Source organism: Peromyscus eremicus, chromosome 15 (genome assembly GCF_949786415.1).
Source record: "Peromyscus eremicus chromosome 15, PerEre_H2_v1, whole genome shotgun sequence".
Taxonomy (NCBI): domain Eukaryota; kingdom Metazoa; phylum Chordata; class Mammalia; order Rodentia; family Cricetidae; genus Peromyscus; species Peromyscus eremicus.
In genome coordinates, this window is record NC_081431.1 from 40,232,318 (window position 1) to 40,256,501 (window position 24,184).

Below are 24,184 nucleotides of genomic sequence, written 5' to 3' on the forward strand. Positions count from 1 at the left end.
GTGTTCCCAGTCACCAAGTCTCTGTGACACTGTGTCCTATTGAAGTGAAAGGACATGTCAAAGACTGATGGCCAAATGGTTGTCCTATTCAGTGAGTACTGCAGAGAAGGGAAGACACATGAATCTGAAGCCCTGTCATGCCGTATTACAGATGGGTGTTTCCTCTTCAGGACAGTTCTGGGATATAGTACAAAAGCAGATTGCTTAGGAATAAATTTTTAGAGCCGGGTGGCGGTGGCACATGAGGCAGAGCCAGGTGGAGCTCTGTGAGTTCAAGGCCAGCCTGGTCTATAGAGCGAGATCCAGGACAGGCACCAAAAACTACACAGAGAAAAACCTTGTCTCAACACCCCCCCAAAAAAAAACCCACTTGAGCAAATACAAAGCAGAGAGAAGCCCAATGTAAACACTCTATCATTGTCTTTACCTACTCTGAGCCAGCCCTGAACTTCATCCATTTCTGTCTCAGGCCCCTGCTCAGAATTTCATCCTTCCCTTCTCTTATTTTGCGTTAGAATGTATGTTGTAACAAGAAAGGAGAACAGGGTCGAGGAGATGGCCCTGGTTTAAAAGCACATATTTTCCTTGCAGAGGACCCAGGTTTCATTTCTAACAACCACATGGGGTGGCTCACAACTACCTTAACTCCAGTTCCAGGGGATCCAACATCCTCCAGCCTTCACTGGCACCTGCATACATAATGGTGCATATAAACTTATGCGGGCACATGTACATACACATAAATAAAAATAACAAACAAATATTCTTTTAAAAGAAGAGAGAACAGATGGACTCTTTAGTTTTTCTCTCTGACGCTGGGAGTAGGAAGATAATCTGGGACTGGAGGCTTTGGGTGGAGAAGGTAGAAGACGACCAGGCCAAATGGGGAGAAGAGGGCAGCCCTCCAGGCCCCGCCCGGCCCTTTATGCCAATCCTCATGGAAATGCAGCCACTCCTTTCCTTGGATCTTGGGACTCAGCACTTTGTGGCAGAGAGGTCTCCGCATCAGCTTTCAGTTGCATTTTAATTTTTCTCCATTCAAGTTGTAAATAGTCCCTCTTGGGGCTCTTCATTTTGTTAACTCTGTTGATAAGCTCTGCCCTGCTCCAGTCTTCTGAAAGCCTCTGGCTGGTCTCCTGGGACTTGTGGTGTGTACCCTCACGACAAGACGGAGACTCACGGTGGCACTGGCTCCAGGGAGCTTACTGAGCAGTAAAGAAAGGGGAATTTCATGCCAGTACTGGGATCACCACACAAGTATATTGGCCAATCCTATTCCCAAGCCCAACTGCCCTGTGTCTGCCCCTGCTTTAGAATATCTGGGGCAAGTCCTTGCTTTCGACTCACAGATTGAAATGCTATAATCCTAAAGTGGCAGTAAGAATACACAATATGGATTTTTAAATTTTTTTTTGTCATGTGGCTTCATTACAGTTTCATAATGGCTCTTAGCAGGCTTTGGGGGAATTTATATGAAATATAATAAAATATTGAAAGGATTAAACACTAGAAAATGGTATTTCATCAGAAGATAAAAGATGCTTTCAGGGATGGATATGTTATCCATATAACAAGGAACCCTGGTTATTTAACTTGGCCTCCAAATTCCCCACTGTGAGTTCTGCATTAGGTGTAGGAATGGGAGGGACCGATACTGAGACCTTGAAGCCCAAACCAAGTTCTTCCTACTTAATTTGGGTCACAGTTGCTAGGATTATTATTCTTATGCATGTCCAGTGAAATGTCTCTCAAGCCCAGGAAGTTTCGCTAACTCTTTTTGGAGATTAGGGGCACATACCTGTCAGAAAACTTGGGTTTATAAAAAGGAAGACTACTCCAAACAGAACAGCCCTAAGGAGCAGCGCCAGTCCTGATTGAAATAGCCTTGGGATAAGAGTTCCGGCTCCTGCACTACAGGGGCGGTGGTCTCCTGATTAATTACGGTCTCCTGCTTCCCTTGCAGGCTCTCCCCTATGTCTGCCTTCTGATTGCCATGCTTTTCTTCATCTATGCCATCATTGGGATGCAGGTGAGTGAGCACACCAGTGCCCTGGTGGGGCAGCAGCTGCCTAGATGGTCTCTGGCAGGGTTGCAGATGATTCGTACAGTTCTGCTTGACTAAGGGGCCTCTCTGAGGCCTTGTGGCATTGTGACCTTGGGAACTGCACATGGGCCATGGTCCCCTAGGTACTCAGGATGCTCTGCTCTGGGATTTTCCAATCATGCTGCTGATTTAGGAGTAGCTTGGCTTCTGTGGCTACAGTAGAACAAAAGCAAAATGACACCATTGTTTTCCAAGAGAAGGATGCCCCATTTCAACTAAAGCAAGGCTTACTTGCTTCTCAGGATCTCTGTTATTTGGACTTGACCTAAAAGAAGGGTAGATGGTTGTTCCTCCTGTCAGCGATAACACCAAATTCATCCATGTTAAGTTTAACTGTCTGAGGTCTATGCATCAAGACCTACCACTGGCCATTCTAGGGAGCCCCAAGAGCCACATTCCAAGCGATTCCTATTATACAGGGCCATGCAACTTGCTGGGCAGTTCCCTGGACTACTCACATCCTCTCTGGTTTCAGAACCTGATAGCAGATCAGGTTCCCACCTAGATATTTGTGCAGATAGCTCCAGGTTCTCTGAGCCCCAAGAAACCAAATGTTCTTTCTGAGGACAAGAGTCATTTGGGGTGGATGAAGTGCTTCTATAAAAAAATGAGCATGTACCCCCTTAATGTATCTGATGGAGTATATAGGTTGTTTATCTAAAGCAGGCTTCCTTTCATGACTAAATCCACCCCCCCTCCCAACTTCAGCTGATGGTCTTCTGCAGCCAGGCAGCTTGGATGCTCAGTGCTTTCTGCCACCTGGAGCCACTGCCTCAGTTTCGCAGCTTCCTGCTCAGCAGCCTTGCTTACATTCTTTCTAAAAGACCTCTTCTTTCTGTTCCTCTCAGCTGCCTTCTTGTTCTCCCTCTCCCTCTAACTCTGTGACCGGGGAGTATTGGTCTCCAAAACCACAGTAGGATGTCCAGCATCAAAATATGTCAAGCCTGCTTGAGAGGCTATGGTTTTCCCTTCTCCAAGGATCTTTCAGTAGAGATTAAAATGACAGTAACATTAGAAACAGAAGTTTAATGCTCACTTGATAACTTCAAGACCCTAACAACTCCCTCCAAACTTTGTCCTAGAATTTATGTATTCTCAAATCAAAACTGGAAAGTTGGTTTAATTAAATTGTGTATGCCTACATTTCTGTATGAAAAAACAGCCCTGACCCCTTTCATCTTCAAGCAGTATGATAGAATCTCCAATTTTACTGCTGAGACCCACACTGGTGCTGATGATGCTGTTCATCATTTACTTCAATTATTTGGTATGCCAGACAATGTTCTTAATGTATGCCTATATGCAAACATACATACAGAGAAAAGGGCAAGGTATATGATCAGCATAGTCAGGAATGATAGCTTTTCATTATCTCCACTGATGTTTTAGCATGGTTAAATAGCTTTTAACCTTGTTCATATTCTCAGATAATTAGCCAAAGAGCTGATATTGAAACCCAGTTGTGCTCCCATACAGCCCATGTTCTTAACTCTGTGACAAGCAAATGCAAGTACTACTTTAACTTTTCAGTGGGAGCTGGGAACTGTTCAGTTATAAACCATAATATCCACCATAACTCTAATGTTATCATGTTTAGCCCTCTGTCTAAAATTTCACAACACTATTTCCACAGAGACATGAACATCATTGCCACTGTTGACTTGCTTTAGCTGGCTGTTCCTAGCCTGGTCCATTACAGAGACCCTATGCTATGCTCCAAGCATGGACAAACCTGAGTGTGTTACTAGAGAAACTATATCCAATGTTGTCATCACGGAGAGCCCTACACAAACAGAGGGGCAAATGGGTAGGAGCAAGGTCACAGATAGACCTAAATAGCAACCAGATCTGTCTATAAGACAAACAACTATTCTGGACTTTCAAAGTCTTCTCAGAAGAAGACAATATTGCAGAACAAAGGAGTGATTTGTCACTTATGGGAAGGAATTTATGGCCACAGGTTGTTAGAAGTGAGGCTGTGGCCTCAACTCTGTAGCTATCCAGCTGTGTGAACTTGGGTAAGTTACTAAATTCCCCTGGGCCATAATTCCCTTACTTGTAGTAGAATAGTGAGTTAAATATAAGCCGAGCCTTCTAGTTCTGTGATTACAAGTGGAAATGGATGTCAGCCCGTTCTGTCCCGCAACTGTCAGAAGCGGCCCTTTCTTTCTTTTTCATGGTCTTTGTTAAAGGAGATATAGGTGGTAAGAGCTGGGAGGATGTAAAAAAAAAGGACAAAGAAATTTTAAGATGCACAACTTCCATAATAAATATTTGGGGCTTGAAAATTACCTTAGGAAATATTCAGAGTAGCTGTGCTTTCTTTGACAATTACTATGTACAAAATCACAGTACATTCTCCAACTACTTTGTAGAGTATTGGAGAAAAGTCACAGCCAGGACAATTAATGATGCTTCCATGAGGGTCACAGGGTATAAAAGCCCTGTGAACAATGAATGTGGGATAGCCTGGGCACAAATGATAGATTCCTAGCTAAAGGAATGAAGAGAGAAGGAAACTTAAACTGCTTAAGGATATACAACCCGAAGTATCCAGGACGAAGGAGATTTGGCTGCTTCTGTGGGATTTCTAGTTCTGTGTCTCTTGAGGAGCCCCTCTATTTCTTATCTGCTCTTTCTATTCTTCCCTCTGCTGCCTGGCTCGCCACCTCCGTTCTCCCTGAAGACAAGTAGTATTTGGGTTTTGAAAAAACAGCACCGAGAACAAATTCCCAAAGCAGGTGTCAGTGGGAGTTGCTTGAGCAAAATAGCTGGGGGCAGAGATTGTTCCTCAATTGCACATTCTCAAAACCGTTAGGGGAAAATGTGTTCCATTTAGCATACATCGAATAAACCGAAGCATGGCAAATGCAGGCTGGAAATCAGCTCAGATGGCTGGGAAAGTGACCCTTGGAGTACTCAGTTGTACCAGCACCGACTTGGATCAGTCCTGACCTCTGAGGCACAGGTGGAAGAAGAGTGTGCACCCTTCTCAGTGGAGCATCTTGGAGTCATGTGACTTTATCACTGTGTTAGATAAAGATTGCTGAGTGTTGCCTCTTTTTGTGTGAATGTCAGTGGCCAAAGTCCAGCAACACATTAGCAGCGTTCTCTCTGTAGGCAGGACTACCTGTTTTTTCTTTCTTTCTTCCCCCACTCCCTCCTTTTATGGAACTCTGGACTGAATCTAGGACCTCATGTATATAAGTTAGGGCTATATCTCCCACCCTTCTTTTTCATGTGTCCAATTATCATTCATTTATCCTACCACCTGGACCTTGCTTTTAGCTTACACTTAAGTGTTCTCTTTTGGTGAGATTTGTGTCAGTTGAATGGTGTATGTGAGTGTGCAGATGTATGTGTGTTCATTTCCATTGGCTGTAGATTAATATAACAAACTTCTGAGACTTGGATCTTTAAATAAAAACAGACCTAAAGAACATACCTCTAGGATCTGATCTGCTTGCATATCGAGAGATAGCTTCTGCTCAAACCATAACTGACATCTTTAACAAATACAGATATTCCCTTCATGAATATCAGAGATGGGAAAAGAGGTGTGGCTCTTTCTCTGTCCTCTTGTTGTAGAGCAATGTCTTTGGTAGATGGCATGGGTACCATAGAACTAAAAAGCACCTACAACTTAGGCATAGGAGAACCTGTGTTTCAGTAGAATGACTTTAAAAGATATGCATTCTATATACTGCTTGGACATTGCTAACATTAGTCCCCTTTGCAGAACTGGAGCAGTGGGGAAGGTAATTAGTCTCCATATCAGGCCAAGAACATGGTTTCTGCTAGCTCTCTCACTCTGCGTTATCTATTTCAGAGACCGCCATCAAGAAGTCATCCATGTAGCTTTACCTACCTTACCTGTGTATCTAATGGCTATGTGCTGGACATGTGACACAGCTCAATACTGCTCATTGATTTCTGTTATCTCCCCCAAGGTATTTGGAAACATAAAATTAGATGAGGAGAGTCACATCAACCGGCACAACAACTTTCGGAGTTTCTTCGGGTCCCTCATGCTGCTCTTCAGGTATCAGGATGAACAATTGTTCAAGCTGAAGAGCTCGTGGTCTTTGTGGGGAGAAACACCCGGAGGGAAGAAGTTGATTGGCCTCCTGGTCTCTTAATTCTACTTCGCTGATCCTATTAGGATAGGTAGTGGAAGGAGACCACGCCTTAACTGCCTTCTCCATGGTTTAGAAAGTTTCATCAATAACTTTAACTCCATAGTTAAATTGTGCATTTCAACTTGTCCTCCAGGATTCTGGGAGGGGAGATGAATGTTCTGATGGGAACAATTTAAGACCTGGAACCTTGAGTGACTGCGATAATGTGGAGTCTTGGGGTTCTACCACTATCTCACTATTATCAGATTAGTCCCTCAGCAGATGGACAAGTGGGTTTGGGGAGTGGGGTAGAACAAGACAGGGGCCTTGTTGGCATTCTTCATCTCTGTATGGAAAACACTAAAAGTGCCCCAAAGGGTTAAGAAGGAAGCCCATAGGTCCTTATGTGTGAATGGAAAAGAAGCCTAAGGATGGGACAGAACATGAAGACTTCTCCTAACAAATATGTTTTTTGTGTGTGTGTGTGTCTGCTCAGGAGTGCCACGGGGGAGGCTTGGCAGGAGATAATGCTGTCGTGTCTCGGCGAGAAGGGCTGTGAGCCTGATACCACTGCACCCTCGGGGCAGAACGAGAATGAGCGTTGTGGCACTGACCTGGCCTACGTTTACTTTGTCTCCTTCATCTTCTTCTGCTCCTTCCTGGTGAGCAACCATGTGTCCTCATTTGAGGTGGGCCTGGTACTCCTGATAAATAGGGGGAGGGTTCCTACAGTGTCTGGGAATGTTCTCCTCTGCCTCTCTCTCTTCCCTCCTTTGTTCCTGATCCCTCACATACACACTCACACACTCCAAGCTGTAGAAGAATTAGATTATTGCCTTTGGGGTCAAGGTGCCCCTCAGGATCCTTGGTGGGGGGACTCATTGGTTGAGGTCTTTGCTGCTTCAAGGGGACAATCCTTGTGTGACAAGATGAGTACTTGAACTTAGGAACAGAGCACCAAGCTTCATGTCAACTGTGGGGTTACTGGGGTAACTCCTGTTTTGTGCCTTGTGTAGTTTATTTAATAGCGAAGGCTTATGTCTATTTGGGGGACTTTGTTTTTAACTGTTTATGGACCAGTACCTTGAAAATAGCTTATAGGGTTAATAATAGGCACATGATGATCACATACAGTGTAATTGATATGATTCTCTCCTGACTGTGGTGCCATTGAATTGGATGGCAGCTGGCAAGCTTTATGGTGTGAAAACACGATTACTTTGGGTGTTAGTGAATATTGAGTAGTATATGTAGAACATTCCCACTTAGGGAAGTGGTGAGAGACCTGAAATGCCCTCTTAGTTCCTTCTTTTGGAGAAAGCATCCAACAATGTCTTCCCTGCTCATCCGATCAGCAGTGATGTATAGAATAAATACATAAGGTGGCACCAGAGCAATAGAAGGGCTACTGTGGTCCTTCTGGCCTCCCTGATGTCCCTCAGCTCAACTTCACATGCCACTGGCTGCACAAAGCAATCAAAAACCAAAATAATGCTGCTACTCAGAAGTGGTCAATTCCATGGCTGTACGTTGGAAATTAACTGTGTCATGTCCAGGCATTTCTGTCTTTAATACAATCTGACAATTCAGCTTGCCAGTATCAGCAAGGAGCCTGCGGATAGCCCGTTATGCCTAGCACATAGGTAATGTAGGGAGTGAACTAACTGGAGGCTTGGGGAACCCCCTTTTTGGTTTTGTTGCCATACAACCTTGGCAAAGGCACTTCCCCTTTTAAGAGCCTCTTTAAAATGGTATAAACATGTCTTGATAGGGCTGGAGAGATGTCTCAGTGGGTAATGGCCTTTGCTGTGCAAGCATGAGAATCTGAGATAGGATTCCCAGAGCCCATGTCAAAAGCTGAGTGTGGCTGCACAGGCACCTATAACCCCGGTGCTATGTGAGGAGCAGACAGAAGGATCATTAGGGCTTACTGGCCACCAGCCTAGCTCCAGGTTCAGTAAGAAACCCTGTCTCAAGGGAATAAGACAAGATAGAGCAAGGCACTCAGGATCCTGCTCTGGCCTCCGTATGTGTCTCATCCATGCACTCACACAAATGCATGTGAACTCATGATATACACATGCATACACACACAACTCACTTGACAGCAGTAGTATATGGAGTGAGATAATACATATATTTTAATATACTTCTTTTCTGTGGGTATAAAACATTTTTTAATGAAAAAGAACATAGACGGGCTGGAGAAATGTCTCAGAGGTTAAGAGCACCGATTGCTCTTCCAGAGGTCCTGAGTTCAATTCCTAGCATCCACATGGTGGCTCACAACCATCTGTAATGAGATCTGGTGCCTCTTCTGTGTACATGATAAATAAATAAATTTAAAAAAAAAGAAAAAGAACATAGAACTGTTTACAAATCTGAAAGTGTAATGTATAATGAAAATAAAGCACAATGTATAATGAAAAAAACTGAAAGGAACCTTAAGTTTATGCACTCACATCTTTAACCCATTTTTATCACAGTACCTAGAACTGTTAGCAAGACACTGTCTATTTGTGGCTTCCAGTAAATAAGAAATCAGCATGCAGGGCATTAACAATTATAAAGACAAACTGGAAACAGAAAGAGGAACACATAGACCTCTCAATTTTATCTTATATAGTTTAAGTGTTTGATGATAAATATTTAAAAAGAAACTAGAGATAAAACTGGAAAATTAATTGGAGGCTGTAATGGTACTTTTAGAATTTTGAGATGGAAGGTGCTACATAATTCACATTAATGTTATTTTTAATGAGGCTATATTCAGTGTGAGATGATCTGCCTTCAAGTCTCAGCCCTACATAAGACTGACTTTGTGACCTTGGGCAAGTCACGCACTCCTCATCTCAAACCAACCACTCAACAGAGATTTCTGATGCCCTTTGATGAGCCAGGCCATGTGCTGGGAGCTAAGAGTGCAGTTATGAATCAGAAACATTTATTTTTCTCAAAGAGCTGATGGTAATTAAAATTTCCTCACAAAGAGTTAGAGTGAGCCTGAAAACAAACAATAGTTGTTAATGCACACTGTTAAAGGTTATGAATATGAAGCAATAGCAATGTTAGTAGTTATTATGAACACTAATAATAAGTGCCTGGAAGGAGTGTGAAAAATGTGGAGATGCACGGAAAACAGTTACAATCCGGAAAGTGGTTGGATGAAGTCACTGTGGTAGAGAGGCCTGCCTTGGGTTCAGCAGTATGAAACAGCAGTTTTCAAGCAACAGCATCTTAACCAGGAGGGATGTTGCTTGCATGGCAGTAAAGTCTAGAGGAAGCTGTCTTGCTTGTTCTGATGGCCTGACACTGCCTTATTCCTCTAGCATCTAAGGAATGTCCTTTGCCCTAATGCCGAGAGAAGACAACTCAGCCTCTAGTCATCCATCTTTACCGTGGCTATTAGGATATGCCCAGCCCTCTCCATGCTGCAAAGGCTAGTGCACTTGTATCTTTCCTGTAGATTTTTCTCTGTATCCCGGATAACTTGCCTGCATATCTAGGAAGCCCATGAACCCAGCCACTAAACCTAGGAATCTATAACAGAGACTTCTATTTTCTCATTCCCACAACCAATTGTATCAGGTAGGAATCTTGAATATTAAGTGAAAGAAAGCCCAGCTAGATGCAGCCTAAACAAAATGGGGTTTTATGAGTACTTACCGCTGGGGTTTCCTGGGGCAAGGCAGGCTTAAGCAAGCCTTGATATGGGGCTCAGATGGGTTCACCAGGACAAATTTCATTTTATTATTTTTTTTGCTTTCTCTACTCATAAATCTTTTCCCCATATGAGCTTCTTCCTCAAATACCTCACATCTGATGGCTACCAGGCAGCTGTAGCATTAACTCTAGATACTGTATCTTCTCGTGTCAAAGAATAACAGAAAGAGAAGGTCATGACTTTTACCCAATGCCCTTCATTGGCTTTTGCTGATTCTCCACTCATTGTGAGCTAAGGAAATACAGAATTTTATGACTGGGTAGAGCTTAGGTCACAGTATTGTGACTGTATCCCCACTGGACTACAGTACCAGGGACAGGCAAAGAAAGGCCTGTACTAGGAATAATACAATCAGTGGCACCCTAGGAACACAACAGAACTGATGACTCTGGTCAATTCCTGTCTTTATTACTGTTCTTGTGAATGGCTTGGCCCAGGAATACAAAATTCTCACCCTGGTTCCCCACCTACCTCCTACACCAAGATTATTTCTAAAGACAAATATCTCTTGGTATCTCTTCTGTTTAACCACTGTGAGTAGTTTCTGCTTCTTACGGAATAGTCCAGATTACAGATCAGCAGACTCTGTAGCCCATGGGCCAATCTAATTTGTCACCTGGTTTTGTATGGTCTATGAACTATGATTTTTACATTCTTAAATGAAGGAGAGACAAACAAAAGATAGATAATATTTTCATGACATGTGGAAATTATGTGAAATTCAAATTCCCAAATCCGTAAACAAAGCTTCCTTGGAACACAGCCAAGCTTGTCGATATTTCTAGTATCTGTGGCTGTTTGGGTGTTGAAATACCAGAGCTGAACAGCTCTAACAGCATACAAGAATGTCTAGCTGGTCTTGGTTTAGACTGTAGCATGGTGACATGATGCTTTTGTGATCTGGCACTTGGCCCGGGACGTTCTACTCTCCGTACAGACCCCTAGAATGTCCTGACTCCTACATCTGTCTGTGCACATTCATGCTGGCTCCTCTGCCTCTCCATGCTTGTGTGATCTGGCAAATAGGACCTTCATCACCCTTCAGTGCAAGAATCAAACGACTTCTCTATGATGTTTAGCTACCAAGAATGGCCTTTGTACACTGTTCTGTCTCTCCTGTCACTTGCATGTGCTGCTTCCATGGCTGTGATGATTTGCAACTTTTTTCTGTTTCCCATGTATCACTGTCCTTTCTAGACATTATTTAACTCTTTAAGAGTATTCCTGGGGCTGGAGAGATGGCTCAGAGGTTAAGAGCACTGCTTGCTCTTCCAAAGGTCCTGAGTTCAATTCCCAGCAACCACATGGTGACTTATGATCTGTAATGAGATCTGGTGCCCTCTTCTGGCCTGCAGAGATACGTGCAGACAGAACACTGTGTACATAATAAATAAATAAATCTTAAAAAAAAAAAAAAAAAGAGTATTCCTATAACAAGGTCTAGTGAAGGCCTGCTGTGTTTTAAGATGTATCTCTGGACTAGCGCTCTGTAATCTCATATCCCAGTACCCAAGTCAGTATGTTTGGCCCACACTGGGTACACAGTAAAGATTGGCTAAACAAGCAGAGAGGACAACCGATCCATGAACAACTAGCTTCACCTGTTCTTTGTTTCTAGGGCTCTCACAGTACTTTTAGGCCCTTTTTGTGAAGCACCACGAGGGATGGAAGCTGGAGAAGGAATGTTGTTATCTGGCCCAGACTTTCTCGAGCCTTTAAGAATGCTGAAACCACTATTCCCTCTGCTTCCACAAGAACAATTAAATAAACCAAACAGGCAATAAAAGTGAATGGAGTATTGTGTGCAAATGAGAAGTGGCATAGAAAAATGAACCCATGATACCCATACCATGAAATGTGCAGAGTGAATAACGAAAATGAGTCACATTCAGGAAGCTCTCTGGGCTTTATCTGCTTTCTCCTAACCCTTCTCCTTGCCCTTCAGATGCTTAACCTGTTCGTGGCTGTCATCATGGACAACTTCGAGTACCTGACTCGAGATTCCTCTATCCTGGGGCCTCACCACTTGGATGAGTTTGTCCGTGTCTGGGCAGAATATGACAGAGCAGCATGGTATGTAAACCTCTTGGCCACCTAGAGATCAGGGGCTTCTGGATTGGATTCACTCAAATACTTGCCTGTTAGGAAAGGGAAGGAAACACTTCTTGGTTGTAGCTCATGAGAGAGGCACTGGTATCAGGCCAGATACCAAAGTCTTTTTCTTCCTGGGCTTCCTGTACCCCTGCTTTCCTTCTGTGGCAGGCTGTACCCTTGTTTGCCAATCTCGTTATACTCTAGATTGACTTCACAACCAGGGGATCTTCCAACCTCCTCTTTTCCTTGCTATGGGTCACCAGGGAATAAGATAGGGGGTTTTGGGTCAACGGGACATATCTGGCAACCATGGTTAATGGTATGAGTGTTTTTCCTCCTCATTCCTCTCAGCAGATACAGTTGAAAAAAACTCTGATATTACATTTCAAACAAGTGGTCCTTCCAAGTGTTACCCTCTACACTTGTGGGGTTCTATCACATGGAACTGAGCTCAATGGCAGGAGCTGGTAGGACCGGCTTCTTTGCTGTCTTTCACTGTCCAGTAGTTCTGATGTGATATGACATCTAGACTTTAGAGCCGGGGTCAGCAAATTACCACCTAACCACTGTTTGGCTCACTGCTTTTACCAATAAAGTTTTATAGAGGCACAATTACAGCCATTCATTTTATCTACCATCTATGGCTGCTCTTGCACCATAGGGAATAATTGTAAGAAAGGTGGTATGATCCTCCAGCTCAAAATATTTACTATTAAAATATTGTCAAAAATCTCACTGTTAAAAAAAAGTCTTCTGACCTCTGCTTCAGAAACAAAGACAGTGTTTCAGCCCTTGCTGTTGAGGGGAGGAAGACATTCTATGAATGAAAAGCTTTGCTGGCCCAGGTCAACTTAGCTTCTGAGTCTCCACTCACCATTCTATCCATTCTGGTCCCCCTCCGAATATACTCCAAGAAATGCCATCCTTCACAGGAGTGGACCATGTTGCTTCCACCTGACACTCCCTTCATAATGTGCGACTCTTCCCCAAATCTACCAACCTGTGAAGCTGCTAAACCTGGGTTAACTTTTCTCGAGGTGGATGGGTGAATTGGAGTTCCTTTCTCCTCTGTAACCATGAGCCAGGGCACAGAGTTATGTGAATCCCTTCCTGTTACAGTGGTTAAGCAATTGACTTTCCTTACTGAACTCAATGTCCAGCAAAGGCTTTTAGTAGACAACCGGCAGTGTCTTGGAGGACAATGATGTTAGGCCTGAATTTTATCTGCTCTCTCACTTTGGACAAGTCATGTAACCAACCATCTATTGAGTGGTGGTAATGATACCTACCTAGCCTGGAGTGTGTTTGTGAGCATGTTATTATATCATGCACACTACTGTTAGGGTAACTGACAAAATGGTATGTGAATGCAACTTGGAAATAAGGAGACTCACCATCTGTAAAGCGTGGAGGGCCTAGTCACCTGCCTGACTGAAGAGAAACTATCTGCTACCAAAGGAGGGCATTTCTCATCTAGCCTCACTCGGGTATCCCTAGCACCTGGAACCTCAGCTTCCTTTGGTTTCATGCTGTCTGTGGATCCAAATGCCAAGTGCGTTAAAGATGCTCTGCTTCATTTCAGTTGCTGAGAAGAAGCTTCCACGGGACGAATCATAAGACTTGGTCACATGAACTGAACAAAAAGACAGAGGGGAATAAACCCCGTCTGTCATTTTGAATGTCTAGAGAATTAAGACTTGTTCTGGTTACAATTTAATTGGCTTCCTTGTTAGAATAAGTTTGTTGAGAAGAAACCAACAAAAGTACATGAGTGAGGGTCTTCAGAAGAAAAACTGGCAACAGGTTGTAGAGGACATTAGCTATGGTTACTCATGAGCCCTCTACTTACTACTCTAAGAAGCAAAAATAGACACATGACTATCTTCCATCCCTTTAAAGGGTGAGAGATTGGGGTGTACTGATGAGCTACAATCTGGAAGAATTCAGGAGAAATCAGCCCCAAGTTAGGAAAAGGCTAAAAAGGGTGAAGTTGGAGAAAACAATTTTGATATGGCTGCCCAAAAGGATGCTCAGATGGAGATAATGTGCTCATAGTTTCTATGTGAAACCCTGGCCTGGTCCAGGCTGTGACTTCAGATCCCACTATGGCTTCCTTGTTCTGGTCCCTGACAGAGAAGATGTTTTAACCACTGGGAATTAATCCTGTGTCAATTTTGCCCTTTCCATGAGAAGCCAGAAGTCTCAAGAAGGCTCTTGGAAGACAAGGTTATCAAAAAAGGTCACAGTGTTCCTGGAATTCTGCAGGCTCAAACTGGATTTTAAATGGTGGGAATGGAGCTGCAGGAGAATGTTTCTAGGGCTTCCTCCCACATTGCTTTGTGGACATGGATCCCAGCAGGCTCCTGTGGAATGGAGCAGGGTTTACCCAAGCTGAACTCAGGATAATCTATTACACAGATCCAAAGCCTTTTCAAATTCTCTCATGGAAATGCTGTTTCCTGCTAATGAGCCTAGTGGGAAATTTGTCTCTCTCAGTCTACAGAAAGATGCTGATTGTTCCTGACAGGTGGTCCTGAGTAACTGACTATAATCAGTATGGGTGTGAAAGCAAAGAGTTCTGTAGTCCACATGTTGGCAACCTGACATCTGCTCTGGACTGTGGTCAGAAACACACTGTCTTTTTGCTCTTAGAAGTCTAGCTAGAGCTGGAGCTACTCAGGCTAGATGTGAGCCACATAGGTAGTTCTGGGCACTGTAGGCATTAGGTAGCTCCTTTTGAATAGTAGATGGATTCTGATGTCCCGAGAAAATGGGAACAGTAGTTTGGCAAGGTGGTGGTTCTCTGGGGCTTATTGTTCTAGTCTAATTCTGTCCAACACCAACCAACCACTCATTCCTCTTTTGGGCATTCCCTGCAGGGAGAAGCCATCATTCCATCCCCAGCCTTCTCTAAGTATCTTATTAACCCACCTGTGCTTTCTTTACAGCGGCAGGATCCCGTATAAGGATATGTACAAATTAGTGCGGGTGATCTCGCCTCCTCTGGGCCTGGGAGAGAACTGCCCCTACAGGGTGGCTTGCAAGGTTTGCCTCCCAGTCCTCAGCCATGACCTGCAGTGGGATGCAGCATCTAACCCTCTCCGCCCTCTGCTCCACCACCACTGCGCCACATGAGGGAACCTTCATGTTGCTTTCCTTTGAGTTTAAAGAGGCCCAAACCCTCCCAGAACCAGCAGCTGCTATGTAGGAAGGAAGGGCTCAGTTTATGGTGAAGGCAGAAGAGAGTTAAAGACAATACAAAGGCCACTATGGGTTTTTTTTTTCACACATGTACACTGGCACAAGAGAGCATGCACGCATGCGTGCACCCACACACACACACATACACAGGTTTACTATGGCCTGTACCTCTTACTGAAGGACCTCTCCCTTCTCCCAAATGCAGAAGTTCTTTAAGTCAAGCAGAGTTCTGGTTTCCCTTCACTGGAGCTTCGTTTTCATTAAACCACACGAGTCAAAGTGTGAGTCCAGTCATCCTTACCCTTACCGTCCCTCACAGATCCTGAGTGCTTTTTCCAGGGTCAGCAATAAAAGCTGTAAGACAGAGAGGAAGAGGCAACAGAGAAATGGGGCAATGGGTGAAAGTAGTTTAAAAAGCATGAATTTGAGGGCCATTAGAGAATTTCACAGCACGGAGTTTAAAATGACCTTCGCAGACACGGAATGACCTTGAACAGGTTATTTGCCATAGGTTTCTGCCAGACACACTTGGAAAGGGTCTGCCATAATTGTCAAGTCACCACTTGTTGGCTAGGCCAACAAGTGCAGAGATATAAGTTTGAACTCTGCCATACCCTGGATACTCAGTATCCTAGCCACTCTACCAAGACTGCTAGCTAAGAACCCTGCTTCAGGTGCTGTGAGAGGAAAGCCAAGCCCTGCCCAGGCAGCGGAAGAAGACACAGGCTCAGGAAGGATGTCTGCCTAGGTGATGGATGGAGCTGATTTGGGATGGTGACGCTGATTCTGAACTCAGGAGGCTGAACAGCTGCCTCTGCTGAGACTCTTTAAACTCCGCCCCTAGTGAAACCTGCAGCCGCATGTGGGAGAGCTGGGGAGGGTAGCATGGCATGCAAGATGATGCTCTTCCTCCTCCTGGTTTTGTTCCTTCTGTCCCCAGCATGCCATCAACCCTGGTGCATGCTGGGGAATAAAGAGCACTCTTGTTCACGGAGCCAGGTGGAAGCAACGGAGCCGACTTTCTGACCAGCCACCCCAGCCCACCACTTTCAACGCAAGCCGCCGCCTCCCTCTGCACACACACCACAGAGGGGGGGATACACGACGTTCTGCCTGTGGGTTCAGGGCAGGGGACAGGCCTGACTTCTGGGCCAGCATCCCAGCCCCAGTAGGGGCCAGAAATTCCCACCCACGGCTGGAGCACCGTCTATCCGGTTTATACCGCTCACGCACAGCCCTGGGAATTGAAGACACGTCTGTGTTGCTTTGGGGGTAGAGGCAGTGAACTAGAAAGCCAGCACAGCAGGAACCAAGGAGGAGAAAGTGAGCCCCACCCCGACCCCTGTCAGCACCTTCTGACAGTGTCAGAGGGACCAGAGGTTGTGACTTAGCGTTCCCGGGTCTGTGTGGGGCGTGATATAAATCTGCACCAGGATGGAGTCACTTGTATGATTTGCCTTGATTAACAGGTTTCCTGTTCTTTTCCTGTTTGTCCATTTTGTTTTGTTTTTCTTCTGTTTCCTGTATTAATTTGTTTTGGCTCTCTGGGAATGCTGTTCCTCTCTCCTACCTATCTGCATCCTTCCCTCCAACCACTTTCTCCTTTCCCCGCCTCCCCTCCTGCCCTGCCCATCTCCTACCCCTACGTACCACCCCCATGAGCAGTGGCCGCATCCATTACACTGAGATGTATGAAATGCTGACTCTCATGTCACCACCGCTAGGCCTCGGCAAGAGATGTCCCTCCAAAGTGGCCTATAAGGTAGACAACCCCTTCCTTTGTTCTGGGCTAGAGACCAACAGGAAATGGGATCCAGTTGTGGGGAGGACAGAAGACGGGAGGAAGCTGGGCTTGGGGAGGTGGTGATGGGAATCAAGGATTAAAGTCAGGAAGGTTCATGAAGATGGAGTCATACAGGATCCAAGAGTGATCCTAGCGCTGTTTACCCTGGAACGTTTACTGTGTTACTGTGTTGCTACACGTGCGTGGCTTCTTGTGAGTGGGCTACTAGAAAGGCCCTGCTAAGTGGTGTGTTTCCTTTCAAAGGAGGCAGAGTGGTGGCCAGGAAATAGTTGGATGGGCAAGAAGGAAACATATCAAAAGAGCCAGTAAAGCTTACTGAGAAAGGGATAGCTTCACTCATAAATTAGGAAGATAATGGAACAATCCCCGAGGATTGTTCCACAAGACAATTTTAGAAGGAGCCCTCCTAACGAATGTCTTCCCCCTGTACAATGGCATAGCTTCCTTCTAGAGACGAACACAGAAGAGGAATATGTCTTCAGTTCATGACTAACAGGAATGCAGCTTCCTTACCCCATTGGCCAGCTACCCAGTGCCCTTGAGGAGGGCATTGATGGGCACAGGATGTGTTCAGTATTAACTATGCCTTCTTAGCACGCCCAAGTGTTGAGTAGATTCCTTGTGGTCATAGGGCAGCAGCATCCACTGAGAGTCATTAGAATGCTCATAGATGAAGAAAACTCCTGGCCCCAAAGCTATCACTAATCGTTACCGTTAGCTTCCTTGTGGTGTCTAGACTGGCCAAGAACTCTGGAGCTTTTTCATTCACCTAAGCATACATCATAGTAACATTGCCACTTCTACAGAAGTAGGAGGGATGAGACTTCGGATACAAACAAGAAACAACCTTTACATTCTAACACAGTGTCTGTGGAGTGGCTTTAGGCAAGATAATCTACCTGAGCATTAGAGAGCATGATCTGTGGAAGACATGCTCTAATCACTACCAACCACTTCCCCCAAGATGGTGATTCCACCACAGACTCTTCTGTGGCCCTCTCCAAATTATATTTCTCTAGAGAACATCTCCCTGGAACGTAGTCCTTAGGAACATCCCCTCCACCCCAGTGCATAGATAGCTTCTTGTACACAGCACAGGGAATGGCATCTTTTTTTGATAACCTTAAGTACCACACAGTGTGGAATGAATTTGACTTTCTGGGATGAGGCGTGATAGAATGAATCGGGAGGAGAGTTTTACAGAACTCTAAAAGCAAGATACTCTCTGAGAAGTGGATTTGGCCATGTCAGTTGGATCCCTCCCTCTGGGTGAGGGGGACAGGGCCTGCCCACTCTGCTCGTGCCTGTACCCTTCTCTCACTGCCTGCTCTGCTCTCCTCATCCTCCTCCCCTAGCGCCTGTTCGCACTCTCGCCCTGCCCATCCTGCTCCTCCTCATCCCTCGGATAAGTTGGATTTTTCTGCATGTTCAGTCATGTGCTGGCAAATTCCATCTTTTAAAGACTCAAAAAGGGGGCACCAGGATACATCTTTCAAGTGAGATAAGCAAGGCCAATTCTCTCCCTATCTGTCCACTGAGTTTGGGGGTGTTCGTGGGACACGTAGAAATGCAGAGCACCCCTGGAGCAGGGAGCGGAGCCACCTCCCAGAGCTGACTTCCTTCCCTGGGCCACTTCTTCAAGTCATTTCCCATCCCTATGGGAGGTATTCCTAGCACTATTCATGGGGACGGGTTCTGCAGAATGATTAGGGAACCCCCTTTCCTTGGAATTTGGCATCATTCCTGGATAAAATGGCAGCGAATGTGCTTTCAGTGAGAAGTAGGGAGGACCAGACTGGGTTGGGGGCGTGGAATCCTTGCCCTTCTTTTTTGTCTGTGCACTTGACCTCTGCACCTTCCTTCCTTTCCTTCCTTTTAAACCAAGGTGTCTTTCAATATATTTGTTTTTGCCTGCTCTTTCTCTTTTCTCTTTCACACAGAGGTTGGTCCTGATGAACATGCCAGTGGCTGAGGACATGACAGTCCACTTCACCTCCACACTTATGGCTCTGATCCGGACAGCCCTGGACATTAAAATCGCCAAAGGTCAGATTAGTAGAGGAAGGAGGGAGGGGAGGGGAGACTGTTATAACCTGTGAAGCTGCTACAGGCTGGAGCTGGCTGAACTACAGTCTAGCCAGCCACATGCCCAATAATGCAGTGACCTGATTTTCCCTCTAACTCAGTAGCTTTAAGACGTGTCCTTTCTCTGGTAAAATAAATGACTTGATATTCCATGTCTGGCATATGCTGGCATTCTAGAAATAATTCTGCAGTTTTCCCACACAGCATCTTTTCTGTATAGTCTTGGAAAGCTTTTATAGTCGGTGCCAACAGAGTGGACACAGTGATACTTTGCCCAGTGTGATGCTAATTCAGTGGTCTGGGAGAGAAGCAGTCTATGGCATCTACACAGACCTTTTGGGCTGCCTTTTCCTGCCTTTTTAAAAATCAGATCACTTAGACTGTATAGTTAGGGTCAATGGAAGGAATGATGTGTATTAATGAGGCAAGCATCTCCTTTATGGCTGTCTTCATTGCCTCTCCTGATGTATTGAGCACCTGGGAGGCTATTAGAATCAGTGAGAAAGTTGATCTTGGTCTCAGCCTCAGATCACCAGGGAAGAATATGCCTCAGTTCCTTAAAATAGGAGCTAGAGTGTTCTGCTTCCTCAGCAGAAATGCTGGTATTGCTGGATCCACTGTCACTCAGGGCCGAGACTTCCCCTCATCATGTGAGGTGCCACGCTGATTCAGCTCCTGCCCCCACCTACTCCTCAGTCTTCACTATTCTGTGTCAGTTCTGATTGGGCTATTAATAATTCATCTTATCCTAGGTGGTGCAGACAGACAGCAGCTAGACTCAGAGCTACAAAAAGAAACCCTGGCCATTTGGCCTCACCTGTCTCAGAAGATGTTGGATCTGCTTGTGCCCATGCCCAAAGGTGTGCTGGCTCCTCCTTCCAGTGGTGTTTGTCACTGTGGCCCAGCATGCCAAGGCCACATCTTTTAGGGAAACCCAAATGATCAAGGAGATAAGAGAAGATCATTCTTTTACCATAGGAAAACTAAGGCCTCACTTCTAAAGTACTTTTAATCACAAGTAATTGAAACTAACTTCTTAAGATGCATCACTGTGGTTGTGAATGGAATTTCCTGGGGACATAGCTCTCTCCCTCCACTTAAGACTGTTCAGTAAGCCCTAGTACATTTGGGGGAAATGCACTGCTGCTCAGACACAAGGATCTGGAATGATAGGAGGTGGTTACTGACTACTGTATTCTGCACCAACACCACTGCATGGGTTCATTCACTTTGTGTCCTCAGAGCCTTAAGCATTAGATGAATGACTGAAAGTGCAGACCTGACCCAGAGAGCAGGTAAGAAAGCTTATGCCCACCTGCATCCTCTTTGTTCACTCCAACACCCCACTTGTGTTTTTAGCCTCTGACCTGACAGTGGGCAAAATCTATGCAGCAATGATGATTATGGACTACTATAAACAGAGCAAGGTGAAGAAGCAGCGACAGCAGCTGGAGGAACAGGTGAGGATCAGTGACAGCATGTTGGAAGGGTCATGAATAAACACAGGTTTCTAGGGGGACCTAGAAAGTACCCTAAAAGGTGGCAAGGGGTTTGGGGGTCCCGTGGATTAAAAGGTTACGATAGTCAAACAAGGAACCAATCATACTTCTTTGTCTCTCATGGAAATCATGATTTTTCTCATAGCAGTCCCCACAAAGTCACAGGAGTTCTTTGTTTCCGTACAGAAAAATGCACCCATGTTCCAGCGCATGGAGCCCTCATCACTGCCTCAGGAGATCATCGCTAATGCCAAAGCCCTGCCTTATCTCCAGCAGGACCCCGTTTCAGGACTGTGAGTAAAAGCAAAGGGTCCTGCTCACATCCTAGCACCATTGTAAAAAGCCCAGAAGTCATACAATGTGAGTCAGTTCCTTTCCTCGGGCTATCTCAAAATGGCTCATCAGCAGGAGTAAGGGAAAAGTAAATCCAGCCTGTATAGTGCTGCAGCCAGCATCAGAGACAGTAGATGGAGGGAGAGGCCAGTAGCAGAAGGCGCTGACTCATGTTATAATATACTAGCACCTTCGCTATGGTTCTGTTGTGAAGAATTACCATCTCTCAGTGCTTGGTTGTCCTCTCTTGATGGATCTAGTGTCATGGGCTCTGTGATTGATGAGCATAAAGGGGAAAGAGACGCAACAGTTGCTGGATTCTTTGCTCCAGGCTGGTTCCAGGGACACTATTTGCTTACCTCAGTTGATGCTACTGTACCCTGGAGATGTATATATTGATATCACCACTTTGTACAAATGGACAGGAACTACGACTGGGGATTTCTGACTGTAGAGGCTTTCTACATCTTATTCTTTCTAATGACCAAAAAGGACACTGCAAACAGAAAATAAAAATCAAAACCTTAATGGAAAACTCTCTAGCACTTCTAGGTTCTGTGTGCAGGCCAGCTCTTAGACATCAGGGATCTCTGGTAGCATCCATGCCTCATGATGCCACTGTTCTCCTGTCTTCACCAAGTGGGGAATGGGAGCCAAAGAACAAAGAACAAAGAACACAAGCACCTTACTCATTGGAAATGCATTGTGTGTGTGTGTGTGGGGGGGGGGTCAGGTCTAAGTAAGTCCTGCGTATAGAACCAGTAATCACTAAGAAGCACAATGTCCCTAATGATCAGGAAAATGATATCCATGGTTCACAAATGTGACCCCCATTGGAACAACCCCCTATTTGGAATTGCTCAGACCATGAATATCTTTCGGACTGTGGTATGAGAGATTTGTTTTTGCAAAGCATTTTCTGAGTTCATAGTCTAAGAAACTTGGAAGAGAAGAACATACCCAAACAATTTGGTGTGATCAAAGGGCAGTATACAGATGCTCTGGCCCCCAGAAAACATGTAGATATTCATTTTATTGCTCTGGAGGAAAGAGAGAATAGGCTAGAGAAATGGTATCTCCTCTATTTTTTTTATGAGTACTTGGTCTATTAGTGGAAGATACCCCTTAGCCCAGAATTTTCTACATAACTGAACCCATATTATGGGCTCACTCTAGCTTTTCTCCCATGTATTTATAGATTCAGTTACTCACTGATTTTACCAATATTTATCGAGAACACATTTGGCCTAAGCATTGGCTCAGGCACTGGAGATATTGGTGAGCAGGTCATAGTCCCTGGGGATACAAATCAGGAAAGGGGAAATGATAAGAGTGATAGTTAAATATATATATATATATATATATAAATGGGCAATTGTGATGTCATGGAAGGGAAACTCCTTACCTAGTTTGTGAGCTTGGTGTAGGGTGGTAGGGAGTGTCCTCAAGGAAAAAACAGAGACCCAAAGGCAAGCTCTTCAAAAGGTGAGAATGTGGTAAGTTAAGACACCTATGATTATGGTGACTACTGCTGAGTTTGGAGAGCTACAGAGGCCAGACTTAGAGGGCATTCTAAGCCATGATTAAAAAAAAATTAAATTTTTGTCTTAAAATAATGGGGCTTTATGTTTCAGAGTGACATGATTAGATTTGGGCTTTTCAAAATCCATTTATGAATTCAGTGTAGACTTAAGAGTTCAGAGGGAAAGAGTTCTAGAGATGATGTCATTTAGTAGCTTGCTGCAGTAATATAAATTATCAATGGCAATGGCTTGGACAACCAGGCTAAAGATGGTGAGAAGTGGATAGGCAAGGCATTTAATAGGGGAAAAAGATTTAGGAATGGGTTTGTTACGTGGAGAGAAGGAGGGAGAGGAATGAACATGACCCACATGCTTTTAGTTTAAACCTTTGGGTAGATACTGCTCCAGGCCTGCCCTTCAGAACCATGTGTTTTGAGAGCCAGGCATTAATTATAGAGATTGCTCTGAGGTTACAATGGTGACCATGGCAGACAGAGCCCCCCCCCCCCACACACACACACCAAGTGATCTTGCATACAGGAAAGCCAGGCTTTAAATGGGAAAGCTGGCAGGGAAAAAAGTTGTGGTTTTCAAGTACAATGGTGATAAATTCCAGAAGGAAAAATAGTAGCATGATATGAAGGCATGTAAGAGAGTTCTGATGGATTACTGGAGATCAAGAATAGTTCAAGGAAATGACTTTTAGTAAGGAAAGTCCAAAGTATATGGAAAGAGTTTTGTGGGGAGCAGATGCACCCTGTACTCTGGGAACAGCCTATATTCAAGTTTTAAGCAGAAAGAAAGCCTGCTTATTACTACTTTCAACAAACTTAAAACAGCCTATACATGGAATTCTGGGAGCAAAGGAAAGCCAAAGGATGCTGATGAGGTAGGAACAAGAGCCTAGGAGAGGTCATGTCCTGTATTTTGAACGTTGTCTTAAAACAAGAACCTTCACAAAGTTTTAAAAGTAGGTTATCACTCAGTTCAAATTATTTAACACTCAGAAGCTTTTCTGTGATTCTAAGGGTCCTGCCAATATTTTTTCTGTTTTTCTAACAAAATAATTCAGACTAGTAGTTTATAAAGAATAGAATTATTTGGATGAAAATTCTGGGTCTTGGGAAGCCACAAAACATGGTGCTTGTATCAGGTGAGGACCTTTTTTTTGTCACACAGAATAGGCTTGCTAACTTAGGTGTTTGGGCCTTTTGTGATAAAGACAGTAATGTGGCTCCACCTTCATGACCTCATCAAGTCCTAATTATTTCCCAAATGTTCTACTTTAAATAACATTAACATATAACTTTAGTAATGAAATTTCCAACACATGAACTTTTGGAGACCCATTGACATCATAGAAGGTCTTCTCCACCTGTTGAACAGTCAACTGTTCTCTGTGGAATTAACAGGGACCCATGTGCATATACATGCATTGTCTATCTTGTTCCCTTGGTTTTCAGGAGAAGGCACATGAATAAATGACTGACATTTAGACAGGTAATTTAAATATACTCTATGGGATACTCTATGGGAGTTGTAAAACTCAGCTAACACTCTCACTGGCAGGGGACCCATCAGGTGATTCTCTGTTATTCAAACCTTCTCTTTTAATGCTAATCTAGTAAGATTGTACCTACAGATTATTTTAAAGTAACTGGCAATTCTTGCTGATTCCTCTAATTTTCTATGGGATGCA

At 44.4% G+C, this 24,184-nt stretch overlaps 1 protein-coding gene across 3 annotated transcripts in view; it reads left to right on the plus strand.

Moving 5' to 3' along the window:
- The window catches only part of Cacna1e (calcium voltage-gated channel subunit alpha1 E), a 304,112-nt gene that overhangs the window by 270,475 nt on the left and 9,453 nt on the right, over nucleotides 1-24,184 (plus strand). For all 3 annotated transcript variants that reach the window (XM_059280418.1, XM_059280419.1, XM_059280420.1), the window contains 9 exons: nucleotides 1,964-2,029; nucleotides 6,055-6,146; nucleotides 6,719-6,884; nucleotides 11,892-12,019; nucleotides 16,907-17,003; nucleotides 18,986-19,091; nucleotides 19,883-19,990; nucleotides 20,490-20,590; nucleotides 20,816-20,922. In XM_059280418.1, the coding sequence (XP_059136401.1) occupies nucleotides 1,964-2,029; nucleotides 6,055-6,146; nucleotides 6,719-6,884; nucleotides 11,892-12,019; nucleotides 16,907-17,003; nucleotides 18,986-19,091; nucleotides 19,883-19,990; nucleotides 20,490-20,590; nucleotides 20,816-20,922 (971 nt within the window). The remainder of the gene's footprint in view (nucleotides 1-1,963; nucleotides 2,030-6,054; nucleotides 6,147-6,718; nucleotides 6,885-11,891; nucleotides 12,020-16,906; nucleotides 17,004-18,985; nucleotides 19,092-19,882; nucleotides 19,991-20,489; nucleotides 20,591-20,815; nucleotides 20,923-24,184) is intronic.